Source organism: Narcine bancroftii, chromosome 7 (assembly GCF_036971445.1).
Source record: "Narcine bancroftii isolate sNarBan1 chromosome 7, sNarBan1.hap1, whole genome shotgun sequence".
Lineage (NCBI taxonomy): Eukaryota > Metazoa > Chordata > Chondrichthyes > Torpediniformes > Narcinidae > Narcine > Narcine bancroftii.
Genome location: NC_091475.1, coordinates 198550415 through 198575781, shown reverse-complemented (window position 1 = coordinate 198575781; position 25367 = coordinate 198550415). Strand labels below are relative to the sequence as shown.

General features: G+C 40.9%; 1 protein-coding gene across 2 annotated transcripts in view; it reads right to left on the bottom strand.

Annotated features, from left to right (window-relative positions):
• Positions 1-25367, bottom strand: part of jade3 (jade family PHD finger 3) — a 71527-nt gene that overhangs the window by 508 nt on the left and 45652 nt on the right. The window contains exon 12 of one of the 2 annotated variants that reach the window (XM_069891927.1): positions 20478-21360. The exons of the other annotated variant lie outside the window; for it this stretch is intronic. Coding sequence (XP_069748028.1) covers positions 20478-21360 — 883 coding nt within the window. The remainder of the gene's footprint in view (positions 1-20477; positions 21361-25367) is intronic. 2 annotated transcript variants of the gene reach the window in all.

Genomic DNA, 25367 nt, shown 5'->3' with positions numbered 1-25367 from the left:
AATGAAAAAGATTAATGAGTACATAGAAAGGGATAGCATGAGAATACATGAGGCTCATTCAGGAGCCTGATAGCTGCAGGGTAAAAATTTGTCTTTAAGCATGTTGGTGCATATTTCTCACTCTTGAACCTTCTCGCCAATGAGAGGAGGGAAAGTTCATCAGAGGTAGGATGGATTCTTCCATATATTGGCTGCTTTTCCTAGATGGCATTGATGGAGGGGAGGGGGGGGGGGGGGATGCTACATCCAGCATCTTCTGTAGTTTTCTTTTCTATTCTTAAGCAGAGCAACTCCCGTGCCACTCTGATGCATCCAGATTTGAAGGTTTTGAAGGAGTACCTGTAGATGTTGGGGGGGGAAGGGGGAATACTGAATTTGCTTAGTCTTCTAAGAAAGTAGAGGTGTCGGTGTGCCTTCTTGACCATCATATCAATGTTGTTGGTCTAGGTCAGGTCACTGGAAATTTTTACTTTGAGGAACTTGAAGCTATCTCCTGTCTCCACTTCAGTGCCATTGATATGGACAGAGGAATGGATTCTTTCTTTTTAAAATATCTTTATTCAGTTTAATAAAAAATACACATATATGTTAATCCATAATTTGAAATATTTGTACTTCTCAAATAATACTTAAATCTTACATGTTGTAAGTTGTGTTTTCCTCTTGATCAAACCCATTTAACAAAATACCTCAAAAGAAAAAAAGAGGAAAGCCCCCTATTAATGAAACCTCTCCCTCTCATTCTTCTACACTCCAATGAATACAGTCCAAGAGCTGTTAAACATTCCTCACATGTCAGCCCAGGAATCATCCAGGTAAATCTTCTCTGTACTCTCTCCAACATCATTACATCTTATATCCATATAACCATTTATGGCGCGTAAACAGGTCATGTCGGCCTTTCGAGTCCGCACCGGTTGACCAGGTAGAATGTAAAAAAGAACCTACTTCCTTATGAAACCTAACACACCATCTACAACCATTCTGTCAAAGACTTTCAAAATTCAAAAATGTCTCTATGAGATTCCCTCTCATTCTTCTAACCTCCAATGAATACAATCCAAGAGCTTTCAAATGTTCTTCATACATTGGCCCTTGCGTTCCAGGAATCATCCTGGTAAATCTTCACTGTAATCTCTTCAACATCAGTACATCACTTCTAAGGGGCCCAAAGCTGCATGCAGTTCTCCAAATGAGGTCTCACTAGTGCCCCATGGAGCCTCATCAACACCTCTTTACCCTTATACACCATTTGTCTTGAAGTGAATGCCAACATAGTATTCGCTTTCTTCACTATTGAACAAACCTGGTGGTTAACATTTAGTTTATCCTGCAAGAGGACCCCCAAGTCCCTTTGCAGTGACGAATTTTGAATTTTTTTATCCCAGTCAAATAATAATCTGCCTGTTTATTTCTTCTTCTAAAATATACAACTGTACATTTTGCAACATTGTATTTCTTTTTTTTGGAATATTTTATTTATTGAAACATTCAAAAATCATATACGATTAACAGATAAAACGTAGAAAACAAACATACAAACTAACCCCCTACAATCCCCCGCCTCCACTAATCCACCCACCCAACCCCAACCCCCACTAACCTACCCTCCAAAGAAAAAGAAAGAAAAAAAAGGAGGAGATTAAACATAGTAACAAATTTCATTAATTAATTACCATGGATTGGAATGACACCACCACTATGCGACTGGGGGGATTCAGAAAATCAAACCCATATAATCCAAATAAGGGCTTCAAGTTTTACAATAAAGAAAAGATAATCATCACGTAAGTTATATGTTATTTTCTCCAATGGGATACCTCAATTCCATATGCTATCTCTGAATACCTAAATCGGTCTCATTTGTCCAAGTAATTGCTAAACATTTTCTAGCCACAGCTGAGGCTAATCTCAAAAATGCAATTTCAAATTTATTTAATCTTAATTCTAAACTCATCCTCTTAATCTTTCTTCTTCTTTGGCTTGGCTTCGCGGATGAAGATTTATGGAGGGGGTAAAAAGTCCACGTCAGCTGCAGGCTCGTTTGTGGCTGACAAGTCCGATGTGGGACAGGCAGACACGGTTGCAGCGGTTATCTTAATATTACCCAACAAAATTCTAAAGGATCTAATTAAAGTTTCACTTTCAAAATAGCTTCTAAAAATTCCTTAAGTCTATTCCAAAAAGGTTTTACTGATCCACATAACCAAGTAGAATGTAAAATGGAACCTACTTCCTTCTGACATCTAAAACATAAATCTGAAGAAATTATATCTCCTTAATTTTTCAGTGTTAAATATAATTGATGCATAAAATTGTAATGAACTAACCGATACCTAACATTTATAATTTTAGTTAGACTATCCTTACATCAATTCATCCAATCATCTTGATGAATAAATATTCCTAAATCCTTTTCCCATTTCAATCAAGATTTATACATATCCAACTTAAGCATTTTATTCTGTAATAAAGAATACATCTCCGATATAAATCCCTTCTTACCGTCCTCTGTAAGTAAAATTTCAAACTTAGATCGCCTGGGTAACTGTAAAGTATGTCCAAAATTATCCAATAATAAAGCTTTAATTTGATAAGAAAAAAGAGTATTTGAAGGAATATATTTCTTTCATTTTTTGAAAAGAAATAAAATAACCCACTTCATAACAATCTTGTACAAATTTAATGCCCTTTTGATCCCATAACTTCAAAAGTTTATTATTAAGCGTAAAAGGAAAAAGCTTATTTTGATACAAAAGAGTTTTGCCTGAAATCTTTCATTGAGTACCTATAACTTCATTTATTTTATACCATAAATCAATTAAATGCTTTAAATAGAGGTAAAGGATGAGAAAGCATCACATCTCCAAGTCTTAATTGTGTGAGTGCCTACATAACAGTGGCGACGAGGAACAGAATGAAGTTTACACATATGCCTTGCACCAGCTATGAGAAGATAGATAGAAAACAACTACCTAAAAAACCCTGACAATTTTCCACCAAAAGATCAAGGTGAAAGCACACCAAGAGGGCAGAGGGAAAGTTCGGGGAATTCAACGAAGTAGAAGAAAGTTGGGATAACTATGTAGAACGGTTTAACCACTACTACGTAGCCCACAATATTGTGGAAGGTCCAGTAAACTGCAAATGTTCCCTCTTTCTCAGTATAATGGGCAGCAAAACATTTGACCTCCTACAGACCTTGCTGGCCACAGAAGATGCAGGGACGAAAACATTAAACAAATTATGCACAGCTTTAAGGAACCATTTAAGCCCCAAACCACCAGTTATGGCAGAAAGGCAACGATTCTATGAAAGGAGACAAGGACCAGGAGAAACAGTAAGTGAATACCTGGCATCGTTGCACAAACTGGCGGAGCACTGTCATTTCGAGCAGTTTCTAAATCAGGCACTGGGAGACAGATTAGTGATGGGGCTGGCAAATCGTCAAGCAAGGCAAAAATTATTAGAATGGATCAAGACGTTACGTTACAGATTGTATACAGAGTGCCTGCAACTTTGAAATGGCAGATAAAAACTTGGATGTGGGTCAACCAGACCCACACTGCTTCCATTGTGGGAAATACAACCACCAACCAGAAAACTGTTTCTTCAAAAATTCTAAATGCAACCATTGCAAAACAGAAAGACATATAGAAGCTAAGTGTCTGCTTCTAAAGCGCAGGTGGCCTGCAAATAAACAGGCAGCTGAAGTCAAAACAATTGCAGAGAGAGAGAGAGAGAGAGAGAGAGAGAGAGAGGGACAACCTAGCAAAGATGATGATAACAGCCCAGCGACTGACCTTCAAGCTCCTGAAATTTCACCTCCTGAGATATTACACATTCAAGGAATAAATAGAGGAAACTCAGCAATCTTTATACAGCTAAAAATAAATGGACATCCCCTGAAGATGAAGTTAGACACAGGGGCAGAAGTGTCTCTAATGCCATTACATGTAAAGGGACGCTTGCTACCACACCTCCCGATAAAAACAACTGAAATAACTAAGATTTGTTGCAGGAGACAGAATCAAAGTGTTTGGAAAATGTACGGTCCAAGTACAATATAAACAACAGCAACTAAAAACACTCTCTCTCTCTACATCGGAGATACTCAGGGACCAGCATTTTCTGACTACAACACATTCCCCTAGACTGGCTGGAAATCAGTTCAATACTACATGTAAACCACACGTACACCTCCCAGCCAGAATTCAACCAAATCCTCAACAACAACACAATGGTTTTCCAACAAGATTTGGGGAAAATCAAAGGTGTTCAAGCCAAACTGCAATTAAAAGATAATGCAGAACCAAAATTCTTCAAAGCCAAACACTTCCATTCACTACAAAAGGAAAAATTGAGGCTGAATTAAACAGACTAAAACAAGAAGGCATTTTAGAAGCAATACAATACAGCAATTGGGCAGCGCCCATCGTACCCGTACGAAAAGCAAATGGAGGAATTCACATTTGCGGCGATTACAAAATCACCATCAGTCCATCACTCAAAATACCTGAACACCCCATGCCCAAGGCAGAAGAATTGTTCCAAGCACTAAACGGTGGGCAAAAATTCACAAAACTAGATTTGTCACAAACATGTCAACAGATAGAATTGGAGAGAAAAAAAAATCAAGGGAATATGTGACAATCAATACCCATCTGGGACTATTCACCTATACACACCTGCCTACAGAATTTTAGCGGCACCTGTGATTTTTCAAGCAACAATGAACAAATTACTACATGGACTCAGATGGGCGTTACCTGGATGATGTCATCATCACAGGCCAAAACGACAGTGAACACTAACAAAACCTTGAAAAGGTTTTAACCAGACGACAACAGGCTGATATATGATTATGAAAGAACAAATGTGTCTTCATGTGCCCCTCAGTAACATACCTTGGGTTTACAATAGACAACGAGAGCTTGCGAATGAATCCAGCAGGAACAGGAGCCACTCACAAGGCCCCGTACCCAACCAACAAATCGGAATTACTATCCTTCCTAGGTCTTGTTAATCACAACCAAAAACATATCCCAATACGTCTACACTATTCAGCCCATTGAACCAATTACTCAAGAAAGATCAAACATGGTATTGGAACCCAAAAACTAAAAACACAGTCGATCAATGAAAGGAAATACTAACGTCAACAAATAAGGTGCTAATCCAATACGGCCCTAGTAAAGAAGTGAGACTAGCTGTGGATGCTTCACCAGTGGGACTAGGAATGGTACTATCCCAAATCACAGAGAAAGGTGAGCAACCAGTAACGTTTGATTCGCTAACATTAACCACAAGTGAACACAATTATACCCAACTAGAAAAAGAAGGAATGGCAATAATTTTTGGTGTAAAAAAAAAATTCCACCAATATCTTTAAGGAAAAAAATTCACCCTGATCACGGATAACAAGCCTTTTAGTTTAATGCTGCGGCCACATAAAGGTATACCAGTATTAGCTGCGTCCAGAATTCAAAGATGGGTATTGCTACTAGCGGTGGATAACTATGATGTAAAACATAAACCAGGAACACTCAACAGCCGTGAAGATGCCTTATTACACATGCCGCTAGGTGAGAAAGAACAACAAGAAGAAATTATTAAATGGACAGCAGAGGCAGGAGCCGTCAACCAAGAACAACTTCAACAACTGCCCATTACAGCCCAGATGATCGGAAAGAAAACCCGAAAAGTGGCAACATTAAGCAAAATCCTATACCTCACCCTTAATGGGTGGCCTGAATCTGAAGTAATCCCAGAAAACCTTACCAACATGCCACCATGAACTATCTGTTGAAGAAGGAAGTTTACTATGGGGTACACGTACAATTATTCCAGCCAAATTGCAAACTACCATGTTATCAAAACTGCAACATACGAATGAAGGCACTGGCCCAAATGTATGTCTGGTGGCCCTCCAGACATAGACATTGAAACAGTGGGGCATAAATATTCATCAAGGTCCATGATTCAGAAAAAAATTTACAATTAACAATTAAAGTCTACCAACTGACTCATATGGCTATACCTCTTGCTTTGGAATTAAATGATGAAGCTATAACTTGACCAACTCCCCCCCCCCGTCTCTTTTCAATTTCTGATATTCCTTCTCAGTTAAATGTGTTTCTTGCAGAAAAGAAACATCAACCTTCAACTTTTTAATATATGCCAATACTCTTTTTCTCTTAATTGGATTATTGAGCCCATTAACATTAAAAGGAGCAAATTTTAAATTAGCCATCTTTTCAGTTTATCTCGAAAACCACCTTACCACACATGGTGGGACTCCTCTCCGTGGCAAATACACACAAAAAAACAAAAAAATCTCCTCAAAAGAAGAAGAAAAACCCCATACATAAATTCCCCCTCCAAAAAAAAGAAAGAAAAAAATACTCTACTACAGTATTACCTCCCTCAATTGTATGGTAGTGACCAATGCCACAAGTGGCCAATGACTTTGGAAGGAGCAGTAAGCCAAACCACCCGTCCCAAACAGAACCAAAAGAAATAATCAATAAATCATTTCAAGGAGGATAAGCTTCTTCCAAGTCTCTATTAACTTGATGATCATCAATGTCAATTTCAATCAACTGTTGAGATCCCCTCTCTTGTATACCATTCTTCATAGTTTTCTGAACTGGTGTGGACTGTTGGAAAATACTTTCCTGACTTTTCTTCTGTTTGTTATCAGGTAAAGAATTAGCAAATGTAAGAGCTTCAGCGTCATCAGTAAAATACTGAGATTGAAAGTCTCCATAAAAAAACTTTAAGAATGGCAGGATATCGAAAGGCAAATTTATGTCCTTTCTTCCACAAAACAGCTTTGGCAAAATTAAACTCTTTACGACGCATAATGCCAACTTGACTCAAATCGGCATAGAAGACAATTCTATTATTCTTAACTACTGGGGGGGAGGGGCCTTGATTACTTCTCGTATTCTGAACTGCAACACTCAAAATCAATTCTCTGTCTTGATAACCCAAACATCTAATCAGAATAGAACGTGACGCTTATCGCTTCTTATCGCTCGAGGAGTTCTATCCAATTCCAAATCATTTGGGAAATATTCTTTCCCCAAAACTACAGGAATCCACGTCTGAAAAATTGAACCAGATCAGAACCCTCAAAATCTTCCTGAAGACCAACAATCTAAATATTATTCCTCCGACTTTGATTCTCCAAAGCATCAATCTTCTTCAATAAATAATTCCTCTGAATTTCCCATCCAGTAAACGAATCCTCCATTTGTCCCATCTTTTCTTTACATCATCTTTACAATCATGAAAATCTTATTTAATTTTCTTAAACTCATCTTGTACTTTATCCACCAGCTTCACACACTTTGCCACATCTGACTTAATTAACAACATCTCTTGTTTCATTGCAATAAATTGTTTATTCATAAAAGAAAACCCTTGACTCATTTGATTTGGCAAATTTTCCATTTGCTTCGACGATTCAGAATAATGAGGATTAGATTTAGATTTTATTGGGACATGTTTATAAGGCCTACCCTTATAAATTACAATCTTCTGTACCTGGATAAATGTCTTCCTCCTCCATCCCCCACCTATGTCACCTTCCTCTTCCTCTGTTGAAATCTATGGCATTTCTGCCCATGCCCGGGTTTGGATCCCACCCCCCCAAGCAAAATAGGCCAAAGTCGATGTAGCGCACATGCACAGTTAATCTGGAGGATGACATCTTTGAGCTCCGGCGCCATCTTCCATAACGCTACACGGAGTTGACACCAGAGTTAAGTGAGTCTTACCGAGGGACCACCACTGCGGTCTTGGTTATGCTGAAATCAACTATCCAGGCTCCGTTCTATTGTACAGCAAATTATCCTGTCTTTTCACCTGACTGTCCTTTTTACCATCTTTGCTGCACATTATTTTTGTCTTTTTTTCTAATTTCCTTTCTCAACCCTTCTACTCGAACCTCTGCACTCACATTCTGATTCCCAGTCCCCTGCCAAACGAGGTTAAACCCTCCCCAACAACTCTATCAAACCTACCTGCCAGGATATTGGTGCCCATCCAGTTCAGATGCAGCCCATCCTTTTTGTACAAGTCGGACCTTCCCCAGAAGAGATCCTAATGAGCCACAAATCTGAACCCCTGCCCCTGGCACCATTCATCAGCCACACATTCATCTGTCATAACTTCCCGTTCCTACCTTCTCATGGACGACAACATTTGGCTGCTCACCCTACCCTTCCAGACGTTATGAACTCTATCAGAAACATCCCTAACCCTGGCGCCTGGGAGGCAATATACCATCCGATAGACTCTATCTCATTCACAGAACCCCCTATCCCCTTGTCCAACCAACAAGTTCCCGATCATCATCACCCTCCTCTTATTCCCCCCCCATCCCTTCTGAGCCAGGGGTCAGTTCTGCCGGAGGACATGACCACCTCGACTTGTCCCTGGTAGTGCCTACCAACAGTATCCAAAACGGTATACCTGTTGTGGATGGGAATGGCCACTGGGGTACTCTACACTGTCCACATCTTCCCTTTCCCTCTTCTGACGGTCACCCAGCTACCTGTCTCCTGAATTTTAGGAGTGGCTGACTGCCTGCCTACCACAAGCTCTGCCTCCCTCAAGATCTGCAGTTCATCCAGCTCCATTTTCCTAACTCAGGGTGTGATGAACTGCAGCTGAATGCACCTTCCACAGGTGCAGTTGCTTGGGACAAGTATACTGTCCCCGATTTCCCACATCCTGCAACCAAAGCAATCTACTGCCACAGCTGTTTCCATTATCTAAATTTAATTAAAGGATTTAAACTACCTCACCTGGCCATACCTCTCTGGAAGCAAGCAAGCTAGCTTTTTCTCAGCCTCAAGCAGCACTCTTTCCCTGTGCCACTCACTCACTGGCCACTCCTTTATGTACCCCTCTGTGGTGGAGCACACTGTAATACATGCATTGTACTGGTTGGCCCACCCCTGATACTCTAACCCCACTCCCCCCTCCGGATTCCTAATAAAGATGGGACTACGCAATCCCATCTCTCAGTACTGCCTTGGAATCGGGCCAACAGCCTTTAATCTCGACCTGGTCAGTCAGGTCTAATTGACAGCAACACACCTTCCTTTTATTGGTCCCTGCCAATTAACTCAAATACCCAAATACTCACTCCCACAAATCTACAGTCATCTTAACTCTTTGCCCTCCACACCCTTTTTAAACTGTCCAAACACTTGTACTTGCACCACCTCCAACTGGAAATGAATAAGAGGGCCCAAGTCCCACTGTGCATTCTTTTTAAACAGTCCAAACGCTTGTACTCACCAATCACCAGTCACATTTTTATACATTATTACATGACAATAAAAGGAACCTTGAACTTCTCCTGATGTCCATAATCAGTTCCTTTGTCTAGTAGAGAGGTGTTGGTTGTTAACATGGCACCAGGCCATTGGAGTTTCAATTTCTTTCTTGTATTCGGTCTCATCATCGTTTGATATTTGACCTACGACTGTGGAATTGTTGGCCAATTTAAAGGTGGAGTTGGAGCAATATTCATCTCGACAATTATGCGTGTCAAAAGAATATGAGAGAGGGCCGAGTTCAGAGCCTCAAGGAGCACTGGTGTTGAGTCTGATCATGAAGGAAGGGTTGCAACCCATCTTCACTGATTGCAGTTTGTTGGATTGGAAAGTTGAGGATCCGGTTGCAGAGATGAATCCTGAGGCTAAGATCCCCAAATTTGGGGGATGGAAACTTTTCATGTGAAGTGCTGCTAAAACTGTGAGGCATGTCCTTTTATTTTAATATTATTTAATTATCTATTAAGTACGTAACAATTGCTGTGGCTATAAATTAAGCTGAAGGTTGAGTTCTGTACTAAACACTCCATCAGCTTGATCAATAAACACATGTTTTATAGCACTTTGAAAAGGTTTAGTTGTTACATTCAATCATGAGATGACCAGGATTCAGTCATCCATTCTACTAGGTAAGGAGTAGTGGTCAGTGCAACGCTACTGCAGCACCCGCGACCAGGGTTCAAATACGGCGCTGTGTTTAAGGAGTTTGTACCTTCTCCCTGTGTCTGCGTGGGTTCCCTCCCACCTTTGAAAAACATACGGTGGTTGTAGGTTAGTTGGAGTATTTGGGCGGCGCAAACTCATGGGCCAGAAGGATCCGTTACAGTACTACAGGTCTAAATTTACGACTTGTTTGGGCCCTCTAATGGTGCTCCAACCCACTATAAGTAATTACAAGAGGCTTGAATGTTGAAATCATGGACTGTTGTAGGGCCACAGATCTTGTAATAAAATTGTTTCCATTGATACTTAAAGATGTTAACAATATAAACAGCATTTGCGGGGGTGGAAACTAACATTCTTAATTCAGTCCCAACTTTCATTAAAACATTTTTGACATCGACGTGCATTCTGCTAAGAAGTACTTGGAAATTATGATTGTTTTTCCTCTCTGGTCCAGTGATGCGGAGACCAAGATTACAACTCCGACTGTTACTGGAATTGTTTTAAACTGAGACTTCACTGGACTGTACAAGGTCACATGATACACACCAGATATCCTGATAGGTTTACTTTAAAAACCTACTTATGTGGCTGAAAAGGAAAGTAATAAGAGAGAAAACATGCTTCGAGAGGTCTTCCAATTTATTGAATATTATTCCACCATTCTGCAGAACTTGCAGTAATCTAATTGGCCTCCAGATGTCAGTGCTGCCACAGGGATATCACCCCACACTCCGCCAACCTCTTCATTCAACTCAATATTCAATAATGGACCAGCAACAAAATAATTCAAAAAAAATGCCACAGTTCAATGAGTGACATTGGTTGGGGGGTGGGGGCAGAAATGTTAACCACCCAGACACTAACATGCTTTTGTCACTCAGTATTCATATAGACTTCAAATGATATTTGAAGGATGTCAAGGATGGAATCCAAGGCCAGAGCTTTATACAACCGGAAGATGTAATTAGAAGATTGTGCAGAACTGTAGGGACAGGAACACAAGACAGTACCAATACACGGGGAGCTACTACTGTCATTGAAGAAAGCACCTCTATTTCCTCAGGAGTTTGCTGAGGTTTGGTATATTGAAAACCCTGGCAGATTTTTACAGATGGAAAGTGTGCTCTTCAGTCTGGAATGGGGGAACATCAATACCCGTGAGTAAAGCTCTGCAAAAGGTGGTGGACACAGCCCAAGACATCACAGGCAGAACCCTTCCCTCCATTAAGAACATCTGCAGGGAACACTGCTGTCAGTCAGAGAGCAGCAGCAATCATCAAGGATCCACACCACCCAGCATCCACTCTATTCTCGCTGCTGCCATCAGGAAAGAGGTATTGGTGCTACAAGACTCACACTACCAGGTTCAGGAACAGCTGCTCCCCCTCCACCATCAGACTCAACAATTAACTCAATCAGAGATTCATTTAAGTACTCTTGCACTTTATTTTTTCCACTCTCTGTATGGCACTGTATTCACATTTATTTGTTTATATGTGTATATTGTGTAGGTTGTTTTTTTTTTACTACTAATTAGTGGTAATTCTGCCTCGCTCTGAGGAAAAAAAACCTCAGGGTTGTGTGTGATGTCATGTACATACTCTGACCATAAATAAATCCGAAATTAGGTTAAGCAAAATGAGGGGGTTGACTTTCAGAGGTTGGTAGTGTGATTAGCAAGGAATGCAGACTAATGAGGTCCAAACACTGGTTACCAGGCATCACCCACCATGCAATGGTCACATCTGCAAGTTGGAAGGGTGTAGATGCAAGTCCTACCCTTGTGATTTAAAAGGCGAAAAAAGAAAACAAGCCAGACACTTTCCAATGGGGGAATTTTTTTTAATATACTATGAATTTAGACATACAACACGGGTAACAGACCATTTTGGACCATGATCCCATGCCACCCAATTATCCAACTGGCCTACAACCCCACGTATATTTCAAATGGTGGGAAGAAACCAGAGCACCCAAAGGAAGCCCACGGGTAACAGACCATTTTGGACCATGATCCCATGCCACCCAGTTCCATCCAACTGGCCTAAAACCCCAAGTATATTTCAAATGGTGGGAAGAAACCAGAGAACCCAAAGGAAACCCACGGGTAACAGACCATTTTGGACCATGATCCCATGCCACCCAATTCCATCCAACTGGCCTACAACCCCAAGTATATTTCAAATGGTGGGAAGAAACCAGAGCACCCAAAGGAAGCCCACGGGTAACAGACCATTTTGGACCATGATCCCATGCCACCCAATTCCATCCAACTGGCCTACAACCCCAAGTATATTTCAAATGGTGGGCAGAAACCAGAGCACCCAAAGGAAACCCACAGGTAACAGACCATTTTGGACCATGATCCCATGCCACCCAATTCCATCCAACTGGCCTACAACCCCAAGTATATTTCAAATGGTGGGAAGAAACCAGAACACCCAAAGGAAGCCCACGGGTAACAGACCATTTTGGACCAGGATCCCATGCCACCCAATTCCATCCAACTGGCCTACAACCCCAAGTATATTTCAAATGGTGGGAAGAAACCAGAGCACCCAAAGGAAACCCACGGGTAACAGACCATTTTGGACCATGATCCCATGCCACCCAATTCCATCCAACTGGCCTACAACCCCAAGTATATTTCAAATGGTGGGAAGAAACCAGAGAACCCAAAGGAAACCCACGGGTAACAGATCATTTTTGACCATGATCCCATGCCACCCAATTCCATCCAACTGGCCTACAACCCCAAGTATATTTCAAATGGTGGGAAGAAACCAGAGCACCCAAAGGAAACCCACGCAGACATGGGGAGAACCTGGAAACTCTTCACACACAGCATAGGTTTCCAACCCCAGTACTGATTGCTGGCACTCTCAAGTGTTGCACTAACCACGCTGCCCTTGTATTACAGCGGCTCCCGTTTGAAGTGTTCAGCCAACTCTCGTCTGTTGGGTGCACCCTCAGACGAAATGTTTCTCTTGTGAGATTAACCCCTCAATCACTGTTTTATCGTCATCACATTCTTGAGTGCAGAAGCTTGTGTTAATTGGTTGCTATGCTTTCGATCGTCCTATTTGTAAATCATTTATTTGGCCATGGATGTTTTGGAACATCCTGAGGACGTGACAGGCATTATTAAAAAAAAATTCCCACCCTACACTATTTGGGAATTTCAGAATCATAATTTATTGTCATGAACAAGTCACGAAATTCATACAATAAAAAATAGTGCCCGAAAAGTCAAAAGGCAGCATCTTCATTCAGGAATCTGTTGGGAGCGGGGAAGAAGCTGTCCTTGTGTTGCTGAGTCCTCACCTTCAGGTTCCTGTACCTTTCCCTCCCCCGACCACCCCCGACTCCCCCCCCCCCCCCCACCCCCCGACGGTAGCTGAATTTTTGATAATGTTCAAGGGGATGACTGAATGAGGTAATCTTAAAAGGGAATATCTACTGGGCAACACACTGGGCAGGCAACAGAATGGCATGGATCTGAGTCAGTTTGAGGAATTGAGGAGGAAAGTAACATGCTTTAAGGAAAACTCTTGATGAGGAGGAACAAGTTATACATTAAAAAAAATTCGCTCAGGATAGGTCTCTTCATTTTAAACAGCCTCTCTTAAGGACGCTCCAATCACCATTCCCCCTCTGGGGGGGTTGTCATTTTATTAACTATGCTGCTCAATACCCTTGGGGAGGTGGTGGGAGCAAACAACCAGGATAACTTGGTTACAACTCATTCTGCTTAATCCTCCAAAACATATTGGTTACATTTAAGGAAAGACTGGATCGTTACATGGATAGGAGGGGATTAGAGGGGTATGGACCGGGTGCTGGTCAGTGGGACTAGGAGGGTGGGAATTTGTTTCTGCATGGACTAGTAGGGCCGAACTGGCCTGTTCTGTGCTGTAAATGGTTATATCCTCTGCATGGTTGATATTAATGGGATGAACAAAGTCGTGTAACCCGAAATAGACTTTATTGCTCCAAGCATGCATTTTGCATTAAAAACTTTTCAACCTGCTCCTTTCTTAATGTTCTATGCCAGGCCAGTTTGAAATTTTGGATAATTACGGTGTATACTCGTGTAATTGTCGATACTCTCTAGGTCGACTCCCCACCCTCATATTTTTGGCCCCAAAATCTGCTATTTTCCATAAATCGTGTGTAAAAGTTGGCCTCCCTATTTTTGGCCCAGGCTCACCAGAGCTCCCACCATCTAGACCGCAGACTCTCGCATGGGCCCCAGCTCCTGATGCCTCAACCAGACTCTGGCCTAGGCTGCCCACTCATCTGAGTTCACGACACCCCATTGGTCCCAGCCTCCTACCTATTGCAGACTTACTACCCGGTCCTGGCTGGCTGCTCATCAGATCACGATGCCTTGAAATGATGCAGGTACTTAGCATGGACATAAATAGTATGTATGTAATAATTACACCCTAATAATTGGTCCACAAAATTTGATATTACATGAGTATATATGGTAGCAACTTCTGAAGAGGCAATAGGAGGCAAACACCAGCACCTTCCTGAATGATCCTTTCAGTTAAGGTGTAGATATCAACAATTCTGCCAATCCAAATTAAATGAATTGTTTTGGACCCTGGACAATTTTATTTTCAGACCAGAGACAGGACAATCTACAGCGGGAGAGGATCGTGCACTGCTGTGAAGGGCTGAAGTAGCGCTGGGAAAACAGACAACTGCGTGGGAAATGCTGAAGCAGTGCTGGGAGAAATGACTGCTGTCAGAAGCGCGAGAGCCACACACTGGAAGCTGGTGAGCTTTCAGAGAGCCATGCCCACTGTTGCCATCCACTCTCCACCAATCGGGAGAGCTGAAAGCATGCGCTGGGACAGTTCAAAAGCCCAGCACGCTGAGTTTTGAACAGGTTAGTTGGTTGGTCGGAGGCAAGTCAGTCAGACGGTCAAACTGTGCCTGCGTGCTCACCAGCAGCTTCAGGAAACAAGAGGCTGAGTCGCTTCGTTCACAGGGGCTAGCACTGCCATTCCTAACTGTCTATCAGTGTGCTCACCCAGTAGCTTTGGTGGGAGAAAGACCAAGCTACGTTGTCCGTCACGGGCAGCAGTTGGTGCCACTCTGAAAGAGGGGAGAGAGAGAGAGAGAGAGAGAGAGAGAGAGAGAGAGAGAGAGAGAGAGAGAGAGAGAGAGAGAGAGAGTGAGTGTGGGTGTCTGTCTCTCTCTCTGAGATGGGCTTCACTACTCCCCTTCCAGAAATTTGACAGGGTGTTTTGAGGGGAAAACTTGTGTGAAAGAAGGTCATTTGTTAACCCTAAGTGGGCTTTGGAAGCATGATCCTCGTGTAGTGACTAGGAAGTCACTGGGTTAAAATTCCCATGAGAAGAAAATAAGGATGGCCATTGCCACATTTAAAACTCAGGAAAGTCACAAGTCTACAGTGATCACGGCCGTCTGTCTCCACATCCAACTAAATGACCAGTGTGCAACTAAACTAAGAATCCCAAGCCTGGAGACCAGACTCTGTGAGCTGTTCCTTTTGGACTGTCGTATTTGACGTGACTGACTTGAGGGTTTGTTTTGGGAGTTTTCTTTTGGGCTCGATCTGTAATGGTCTGGGTTTCCCCCCCCTCCCCCCGCCATATACACGTTATAAATATCAGCTGTTAGTATATAGTTGCCATAAAGGGTGTTAAGTTTATTGAGTTAATTCTATTATTGACATTGTTAATAAATCATGAGTTAAATTTAACCCCTCTGTTTATGCGTCTCTCAATTGTTGCTGGGGAGGTGTAACAGAAGTTTTAGACCAAGACAAGCAAAATAGAATTTTTTTTAACCACTTCAAAACACAATTTAAAAAAATTAAATTTAGTCATAGGCCCATTTGGCCCACAAGCCCATACCACCTAATTACATCCAATTGATCAACAACCCCCAGTACATTTTGAACAGTGGGAGGAAACCGGAGCCCCCGTAGAAGACCCATAGAGACCACGGGGAAACGTACAAACTCCTTACATGCAGCGTGGGATTCGAACCCTGGTTCCGATTGCTGGCGCTGTAACAGTGTTGTACAAATCACTACACCAATTGCATGTTAGGAAAGGAAAATTATGTTCAGGCTCCTTTCTGAACTTAGATTAAAAGCCTTTGATAAAGCAGGTCCCAATAAAGTCTTTGCGACTGGCCCCACACCTAAACTATTTAACATAATAGTTCTTTTTCAAGGTAGCTAAAGAAAATTCCACAACTTTGATAACTGCCCACATGTTGGAATTGCCCCTTGTTATATATGGTGGCGAGGACTCAATGGCCTACTTCAATTCCTACATCTTATGGTCTCTACACTGGCATAAAATGGTTAAACCACATCCAATTTCTACCACACACTCTCTGTGGACTGTGCAAGTATTACTTTCATGTTCACGTTCAAGAATATTCAACACATGTAGTGGTTAACATATGCCCAGAATAAACAAAAGAACTACAGAACATTTGGTCCTTTTTCTTTCCTTATTCTTTTTTTTTTTAATCAGAAAACTACCTGCAAAACCCTGAAAAAAAAATGTCAGCGACAAAACTCCAGAATTTTCAATATATAAAACAACTGAAGTACATCAACACAAAATTCAGGTAACAAAGATTCATACTTAAAGAGAACTAACAGTGAATTTGAACACAAACTATCATACACATTGAGGAAAGCCCACTTTCCTTCTTTTCTCCAAATGCTTACAAATGGCTTGTCTTATAAAGCACAGCAGTAAGATTTTATGCTCTCCTTTGTTTCTAGAAACTTGAAACTCAGAAACGGCCTCAGATGAGGGCAAGAAATAGCACCGAGCTCTATGGTGTTAACTTGAAGCAGAATTTATTATGGTAGCACCACAAAACGTTTCATGCATATTATTCACCAGAGGAAAGGAGAGCCAAAATTATACACCTGCTTCTGAGAGCACCTAAAATCTGCAATGCAGTAAAGAACTTTTTTTTTCATAAAATGAAAGTTAAAATGAACCAAATAGTGCACAAAGCAAGAAAAATCAATTGAATGGGAAGGGATTGCTGGAAATCTCAAGAGGGGAAAGACAACAATCCTACACGTCCTTGCAATGTTTAAAATACCTGGAAAATAATGAAACTAAAAATGAAATAGGAACTGAATTTAACAAAAATATTAATATGGAGACAGAAGTGGGAGAAATTACAAGGCAATAAGGAAGGCGGCAGGATCAGTAAAGAGGTTAGCTCAAAACTGTTACAGCGACTAGGGCTTGAATCTGGCGCTGTCTATAAGGACTTCGTATGTTCTCCTCATGTATGCGTGGGTTTCCTCTGGGTGCCCTGGTTTCCTCCCACCATTCAAAAACATACCAGGTTGTTGGCCAATTGGGTGCAATTGGACAGCATTGGCTGAAAGGGCATGTTACCATGCTGTATGTCTTAAGTTTAAAAGATTGGGATATAATATCATTACTTTGTACAGTCTTTGCAGAAGGCACAAATAATATACAGTAAAACCCCTGTTATCCGGAAAACAAGCAACTGGCGGAAAAAAGAGGAAAACAAATAGGTTTAAAAAAAACATGAAAGTTTAAATCATCACCCCCCCCCCCCCCCCCCCGCCCAAAGTGGTTAGTTCACCAGTCATGCAACACACAATCTCAAGCAACTGGAAAATTCACATCTGGCATCTACCAATCCCCAAAGGTGCCGGATACCGGGGGTCTTTACTGTACTATAATTGTGGGAACCCCATGGCCCTATTAAGAGTGAGAGATCTGGATGTATATTAGAATTAATTAAAGATTAATATAGTGCTGGTGAAATTAAGGCAGATAAGAGCTGATCCCTAACCTGATGGTCTACATTAGAAAATTTTTTTTAAAGGTGGTTGTAGACACCTTTCCAAAACTCTCAAGAATTTGGAATGGTCGAGAGAGAGAAGAGAATTAGATTATCTGGGCATCAGTTATTGAGAAAATTTTGAGAAATCCATGATTAAGCACATGGTTCTTAAAATCATAAAGGTCTTGTCAGAGTCCATTTGTAATGAAGAGGAAATTACATGTAGCAGACCAGTTTTGTTTTAGGATGTACTTAAGTGAATGCTATTCTGGATTTTTAAAAAATCTTTTTTTGATAACTTGCCAAAAGAAAGGTTGTTACATAAAATAAAGAGATCATGAGCTTGGGAGTAAAATAATCACATGGATGGATGACTAATTAAAGAACAGAGAGCAGTAAGAATAAATGGGTCATTTTCAACCCTGAATTTATGGAGTGTCACCAGAATTAGTGTGATATGCATTTCACATTTTAATGAGCAAGATGAAAGGTCAGGACACAATGTATTCAAGTTTCCTGACAGTACAAAGAGATTGGAATATATGTTGTGTCGGCCAATTAGTCTCCAAAAGGATCAGTCTCGTTCAGATGGCAATGATATTAATATCATTTTGAAATACTGAAGTTGTTAATTTTTGAAAGATTTGGAAAAAAATTAAATAGCAAATTAAAATTAGAGATATTTAGGAGGGCCAACATGTATTTTTTTTTAAAAAACAAGTACTGAAAGCAATTAGAAAAAGCAACTTGCACTCTGACCTCAACAGTAAGAGGTTTGGAGGACAAAAATAATTTTTGTGAACTGTTAATAGGGCTTTGGTGAGGAACCATTTGTACCTTTGTTCTGATCCCAAAGGATAAACCCATCTTTAGGGCAATCCTCTCCGATCCTTGTGATGAGGCCATTGACACACAATTAGAGATAAAGAATGGCCTTACACTCACAGTTTGAGAAGAGGGCAAAGTCATTGAATTTGATGGAGTGGACATTGCAAGTGAGAGTTGAGGATGAGGAAGGACTGTCCAAGAAAAGGGATCAGCTTTTTTTGATGGCAAAAAGGGAAGCATTTCTTTAATCAGACAGTTTCAACTTGTTAGAATTCTGTTCGAGAGGGTGATATCAGCTAGGTTTAAGATGGTGATCAATGGATTTTTGGGCACTAAATAAAACAAAGGATATGCAGATCAAGGAAATGTTGAAAAGGGTTGGCCATGATCTTGTAAATTGAGGAACGGGCCGACTCCTGCTACTACTTACATTACAACTGCAGCTATAGTAATGCCATGGAAATTTATCAACCGCATGGGATAAACTGGTGTTAAATTGTCTTCCCGAATTGAAATATTTGGCTCTCCATAGGAATGGAGACAAGATAGTGGCAGTAGATGGAGGAGGAAAGAGAGGGATAAGATTAATCGCCTCTGGATTAAATAGCATGTGCAAATTCACTAGTTTTAGTGCTTAAATTGTAGAACTAAAGTAGCATTTCTAACATCAATATTAAGACTATTAAATGGTTCATTATTGTGTTCTCCCACCATGTACTGCTTTTGGTAAACTCTGAACTTTTGGTTAGTACAAGCCCAATGTAACTATGGAAGGTAGAAGAACTGGGGTGCTGGAAAATCTTATTCTTCCTGAATACCCTTAAAAGAGCAGGTAAGGCAAGACGGATTCTCGATGATGCAGTATTAAAAAAGTGTGTTCTGTCAGATGTGATCGATGTATTGCTTCGCCATAACATCGTCCAACACAAAACATCCCGCATCTTTTCCCATATCTAAATGAAAAAGATTACGTGGCAAAAATCTACAACGCTTTCAATTCCTCCCTTCATCTTTTGACATTTCCTAGACAAGGGAGCAATTGACTGCAACAACTTTGTTCGTCTGAGAGAACCAGGCCATGTAAACTTAATCTTGGCAGAATATTTTAACTGGACACAGATTTGCTTTAAATTATTAAGGGTGAAATTTGTTATTGGAGGTTGTGACTATAACGATGAGGCAACTTCAGAGTTCGCTAGAGGAGCTCAGGAATGGGAAAAGTTGTGAAATTACAGTGCAGAGATCAAGGGTGCAGAGGGTGAATGGTTCAAAAGGCAATAAAAGATTTTATACAGCACAATAATTAAAAATAAAGGCAGAACCTTTCATGAAATACATATACTTTCTATGCCCTTTGCAATTGCAAGACACTGAGCCAAGTGCTTTCAATTTGGAAAACTTGCACGTTTTTGGAAGCAATTATTAACAGAATTGTTTTTTTCCATAAGATTAACAAAAAAAATCTTAGTACAGCTTATTGCATCTGAAAACATGCTGCAAATAAAATAATGCCAGTCATCAGGAAAATAATTAAAAGATTCCTCAATAGTTGAGTAAGAATGCCCCAGACCATTATAAGACATTCAAATTTTAAAGAATACTTGCATCTTTAGAAAAGCTTGATAAAAACATACTTGTCATTCATCTCTGTTCAAAGAGCAGATCAATCTTGAGTGCAATCTGCAGTGAGTTCAAAATTTCCTTCCCTTCAGAGTGTTTTAAAATAAAAAGGACTAGTATTGGCTCAATGACATATAGCACAAAATCCTCATTCATTCAAGTATTGATCACCTCTGTACTGAACTGATGTGGCAAAGCATGTTTAACCTAGTTCTGCTCTCCTTGTTCTGTTGCTGTGACCGAGGATCTCTCCCATAGTCTTGGCCGGAGTTATCTTCTTCAGAGTTTCTTTTCCACAACCTGTTCCTTTCTTGCCTAATGTCAGCTTCGGTCTCCGAGTCGCTTAACTCAACATCAGGGCAATACCCATCGTTATCCTGGTACAACGTTTCTTCGTGCTCAGAAAGCTGCTTGCTCCACAGACGATCCTTTGCAGATGACTTTCGTAAAGGCTTTTCGCAGTTTCGGAAGTCTTCTGAAGCCCTCGCCAAACTGTCCGATCTGTCTCCCAATTTTGATTTTCTGAAAGTGCCTTGGTTGGCAAAATGATTTGTAAGAGTTGTCACTTTATCAAAGATTTGATTGGAACAGTCTCTCTGAATTACAATGCCCGACCTGCCATTTGATTTAAGTAACCCTGGATTATTGCTGTCTCGAGTCTTTCCATTGGCATTAGCTGATTGCCCACGTAGTGGTATATGAAGTGCTAATGGTTTACCAGATGCCTGCTCCACATGACATTCAGGGGACAGATCTGCCTGAAGATCCTGTCTGTGGTGGCTACTGGTCAGCAATAATCCATTGCTTCTCTCCTCATGTTTAAGCCAGTGATGAGACTGTAACTTCTTTTCACTAGTTCTGGAACCTTGTGGTGTTGGCAAATTGTTTTTACTGTACAAACCACTTTCAATGTTGAGGGTCAGTGGACCGTTGACAGCACCAGTGGAACTACTGTTGACACTTCGTGATGGTTTCGGAGTTGTTTTTAGCTTTATTGTGATTCTTGGAGTGTCATGGAACATCAGTCCTTCCCGTGGGAATGACAAAGGCAGCCCTTAAAACAAGATAACACATTGAGACTTAGTTTCATAAACATAACAAATCTATTTCCTTGTACCTTCCTTCCAAAGCGCAGAAGCAGATATTAAGGAAGTAGAAATCTAGAACTCGTGCAATACTCATTTCACCCCCCCCCCCCCCCCCAACTACAATAAAACCCCTGTATTTTTGGAATTCAAGCAAGTGGCAGCCTTGATTGGCCAGCAAAAAAAATTCTCAAGAAAATGTTAAAAACTACAGAAGTTTGACACTGGCACGCCTTGTCTTTAGCAATCTCAAGCAACTGGAAAATTCACTTATCTGGCATCTACCAATCCACAGAGATGCTAGATACCAGGGGTTTTATTGTATAGCATTACAAAATCAAATCTAGGAATAATTAAGCGAAAAATATATCTCAAGAGTATGAAAGGGTTACTGCTTTTATTGCCCTTGGACATACAAGTTCGGAATAGTGATTTCCAACTTAAAATGAAGCATTAAACCCAAGATGTCCAAGTATTTTAGGTCAGACCATTGGGAGGAGGCACCAAATGGAAATGGGAGAAGGGGTACATCAACTTTTGTTCAACAATCAGTGGATCAAAGTAACATTGAAGATCTGTGAGAAAGTTTCTTACTTGCTAGGCTATTCTCTGTATTGACAGTAAGGGAATGGAACAAGGGCTTCAAACAAACACAAAGTAATGAACATTTACATAGAAAGAGCACAATTAAGAGTCCATGTCAATTTACTCTGAATTTTTTTTAAAAATCAGATCTCTGGAAAAGTTTCATTTTTAATTGTGCACTCTTGGCAATAGCAATAGGAACATTGCTATATTTCAATTCTGCTCCGGTGTGCGTCAATATTTTTATTTATTGGGTGAAATGTGTGGGTAGTAGGTGGATGGAACAAGGAGAGGAACAAAAATAGGACAAATGTGGGGAGGGGGTAGGGGAAGAGGGATATCTACCAGAACTGTCCCAACCTCTGATTCCCTCTGCCCTTCACATCTCCCCTAATATTTTACCATCAGATTTCAACACTGACAGTCTTTATTATCGCCATATCACATTTCCCAACCTCATCTTGGCTCCATCTTCCCTCTGTCTGCTTCGAAAATCACCCATCTGTCTCCCAACCGCCATCGTTCACCTCTCACCCACCTAACCCCCTCCTCCCCAACTCACTGAGTTTCTCCAGCAATTTGTGTTTTCACTCCAGATTCCAGCATCTGCAGCCCTCTAATGACCAAAACACACACCAGCATATATGGTCTCGCAATTGAGTTACACCAGTAGCTGGTGACCCCTAGCATATTTGAGGAACGTACATTGGCTAGCCTCATTGCAATGACATAACAGTCCCATTGCGTAATCGTAAACATACTGCTGGCGTAAGCACATTGCCCCTCAGGTTGTCCTTAATCCAACTTTGTTTTTATAGTCAGATTCAATATTTCCAAGAACAAGCAGAATATTAGGAGATTTAGCAAAATGAGTTGCACAAATTTATCCAATAAATCTCCAGCAGGTTGGAGACAGCAAATCCACCATGATGCAGGACCCTCAACAATTCCTCTAAGAGCAGTTAGCGCGACACTATTACATTGCCAATGACATGGGTTCGAACCAGGCCCTGTCTGTCAGGAGTTTGCACGTTCTTCCCATGTCTGTGTGGGTTTTCCCTGGGGGCTTCAGTTTGCCCCCCACCCCCCCACCCTCCAAAATATAAGGAATTGGAAGTTAATTTGGGCAGCATGGGTTTAAATGGGCAGAATCAGCTTCTACCACGCTGCAATTAAAAAAAATAATTTAAAACACTAATATATCTTGGACCAGTATTTTTACCAAGACACATAGCACAAATGTTTAAATAAATGGAGGTGTACTTATTTGGTGATTTATGAATATGATGTACTTATTGAAGGCTTTTGAATTGCTGTCAGTCGATAGAAAATCCTGTTAAATCAGTGAACAGAATATAGATTTTTTGTTGACGAAGCACCAAGGCTCAATATGCACCATGAATGCACGAGGAGGAAAAAGGCTACAAAAATGAGAAAGTTCAAATTCTGAACTAAAAAGAAAAAGTTAAATATATTTTAAAAATTGATGATTAAAAATAGATTCACAGCTTGTGGCTGTTTGAAAATGACTAACATCAAATGTATAGGAGGCTGGAATGCAGTCAATAGATGCGATATTGACAGTGAGGTGGAGAATAAACTGCCTCAAATCAATTTTGTTTCAGTCGTGCAACATTTGAGGTGTCTCTCCAATCCTGTGCCAATAGAAAAATGCACCACAGGAACTGGACCATCAGCATACAAAGTTATACCAACCCATATAAAGCTACTCAAAAAACAAAACCTTCTTTACCTCATAACCCTGTAGCAGCCTCCTATACCAACCCTGGCAATGCACTCCAGGCACCCACCACTGTGCAAAATAAAAAACTTACCTCTGACATCTCCCCTAAACTTTCCTCCCGTCACTTTGCACAGATGTTTTCTGGTGCTGGTTGTCCACCCTACCTATAGCCTATAATAATCTTGTAGTCCTCCATTGTCACTTCTTATTCTTCTTTACTCTGAAGAGAAAACCCTTGCTCTGCTAACCTTGCCTCTAATCCAAGCAACATCCTCTTTTGCACTCTCTCCACAGCTTCCACATCCTTTCTGCAATGAAGCAATCAGAACTAAACAGAATATTCCAAGTGTGGTCTAACCAGAGTTTTATAGAGCTCCAGCATTACCTCTTGATTCTGGAACTCAATCCCCTGACTAATGAAGGCCAGCATACCATAAGCCTTCTTAACTACCCTACCAACCTGCACGACAACCTTGAGAGATCTATGGATTTCAACCCCAAGGTTCTTCCACGCTGTTAAGAATTCTGCCATGAACCACGTACTATGCCTTTCCAAAATGCATCACTTCACACCTGCCCGGATTGAAAACCATCTCTGCATCCTGTTATATCCTACATCAATCTTCTTCACTAACCACACCTCCAACCTTTGCGTGATCTGAACAGGAGAACCAGATCAAACTAAAACTGTGCTGCTTGAACTTAATAGATATCCCTCCATCCCTTTCATATTTCACATGTCTATCTGCAAGCCTCTTAAACGTTACTATTATTTTGGTTTCCACCACACTCCTGGCAGCCTGCTACAGACACCCACCACTCTCTCTTTCCCTTGCGCATATCCCTTAAAATTCCTCCCTTTCACCTTAAGTCCACCCCCCCCCCCATTATAAATCCCTTAGTCCCCAATATGCTCAAAAAACAATCCAAATGAATTCAATTTCTCCCCATAACTCGCACCCGTCCAAACCAGGCAACACCCAGATAGACCACTTCTGTTCTCATTCCAAGGACTCCAAATCACTTCTGTAATGGGGTGACCAGAACTGCATATAAAATTCTTCTATGCAAAGGAAAAAAAAATCTTCTTTAAAATGTTCGAGTTAAAACAAAAATAAAATCACAATTGAATTTGAATGAAAGAAAGCAGACGTGACAATGACATTCAACAAAAGATTTATCCTATCATTTCATCCCTTAGTTTAAGAAACGTTTTAAAAACAAGAAAATTAGTTCAACAAATCCTAATTTCTTTTAAAAGAGCTACTCAACCCAGTTCACTGTAAAGATGTTAACCATCTCACCAGAGTGTGGGACCCTTCAACATTTGATGATTTAAAAAAAAAAATTCTAATTGTACTCAGCTCAGATAAAGCTAATACAGCAACTGCTTCTCCCCCCCCACCAGGTCAGTAGCAGAATGTCGAGCACCATCCCGCTGAGCACTGGGACCCCTCAGGGCTGTGGGCTCAGCCTGCTCCTGCTCACAAAACTGATCCACAACAGCATCACCAGATCCAGCTCCAACGGTGTCGTCAAGCTTGCAGGTGACATGAAAGTAGTTGGCCTCATCAGCAACAATGATGAGTCAGAAGTGGAAAACTCATGAAAGAGATCGAGAACATCAACCCGAGTGTCAACATAGAC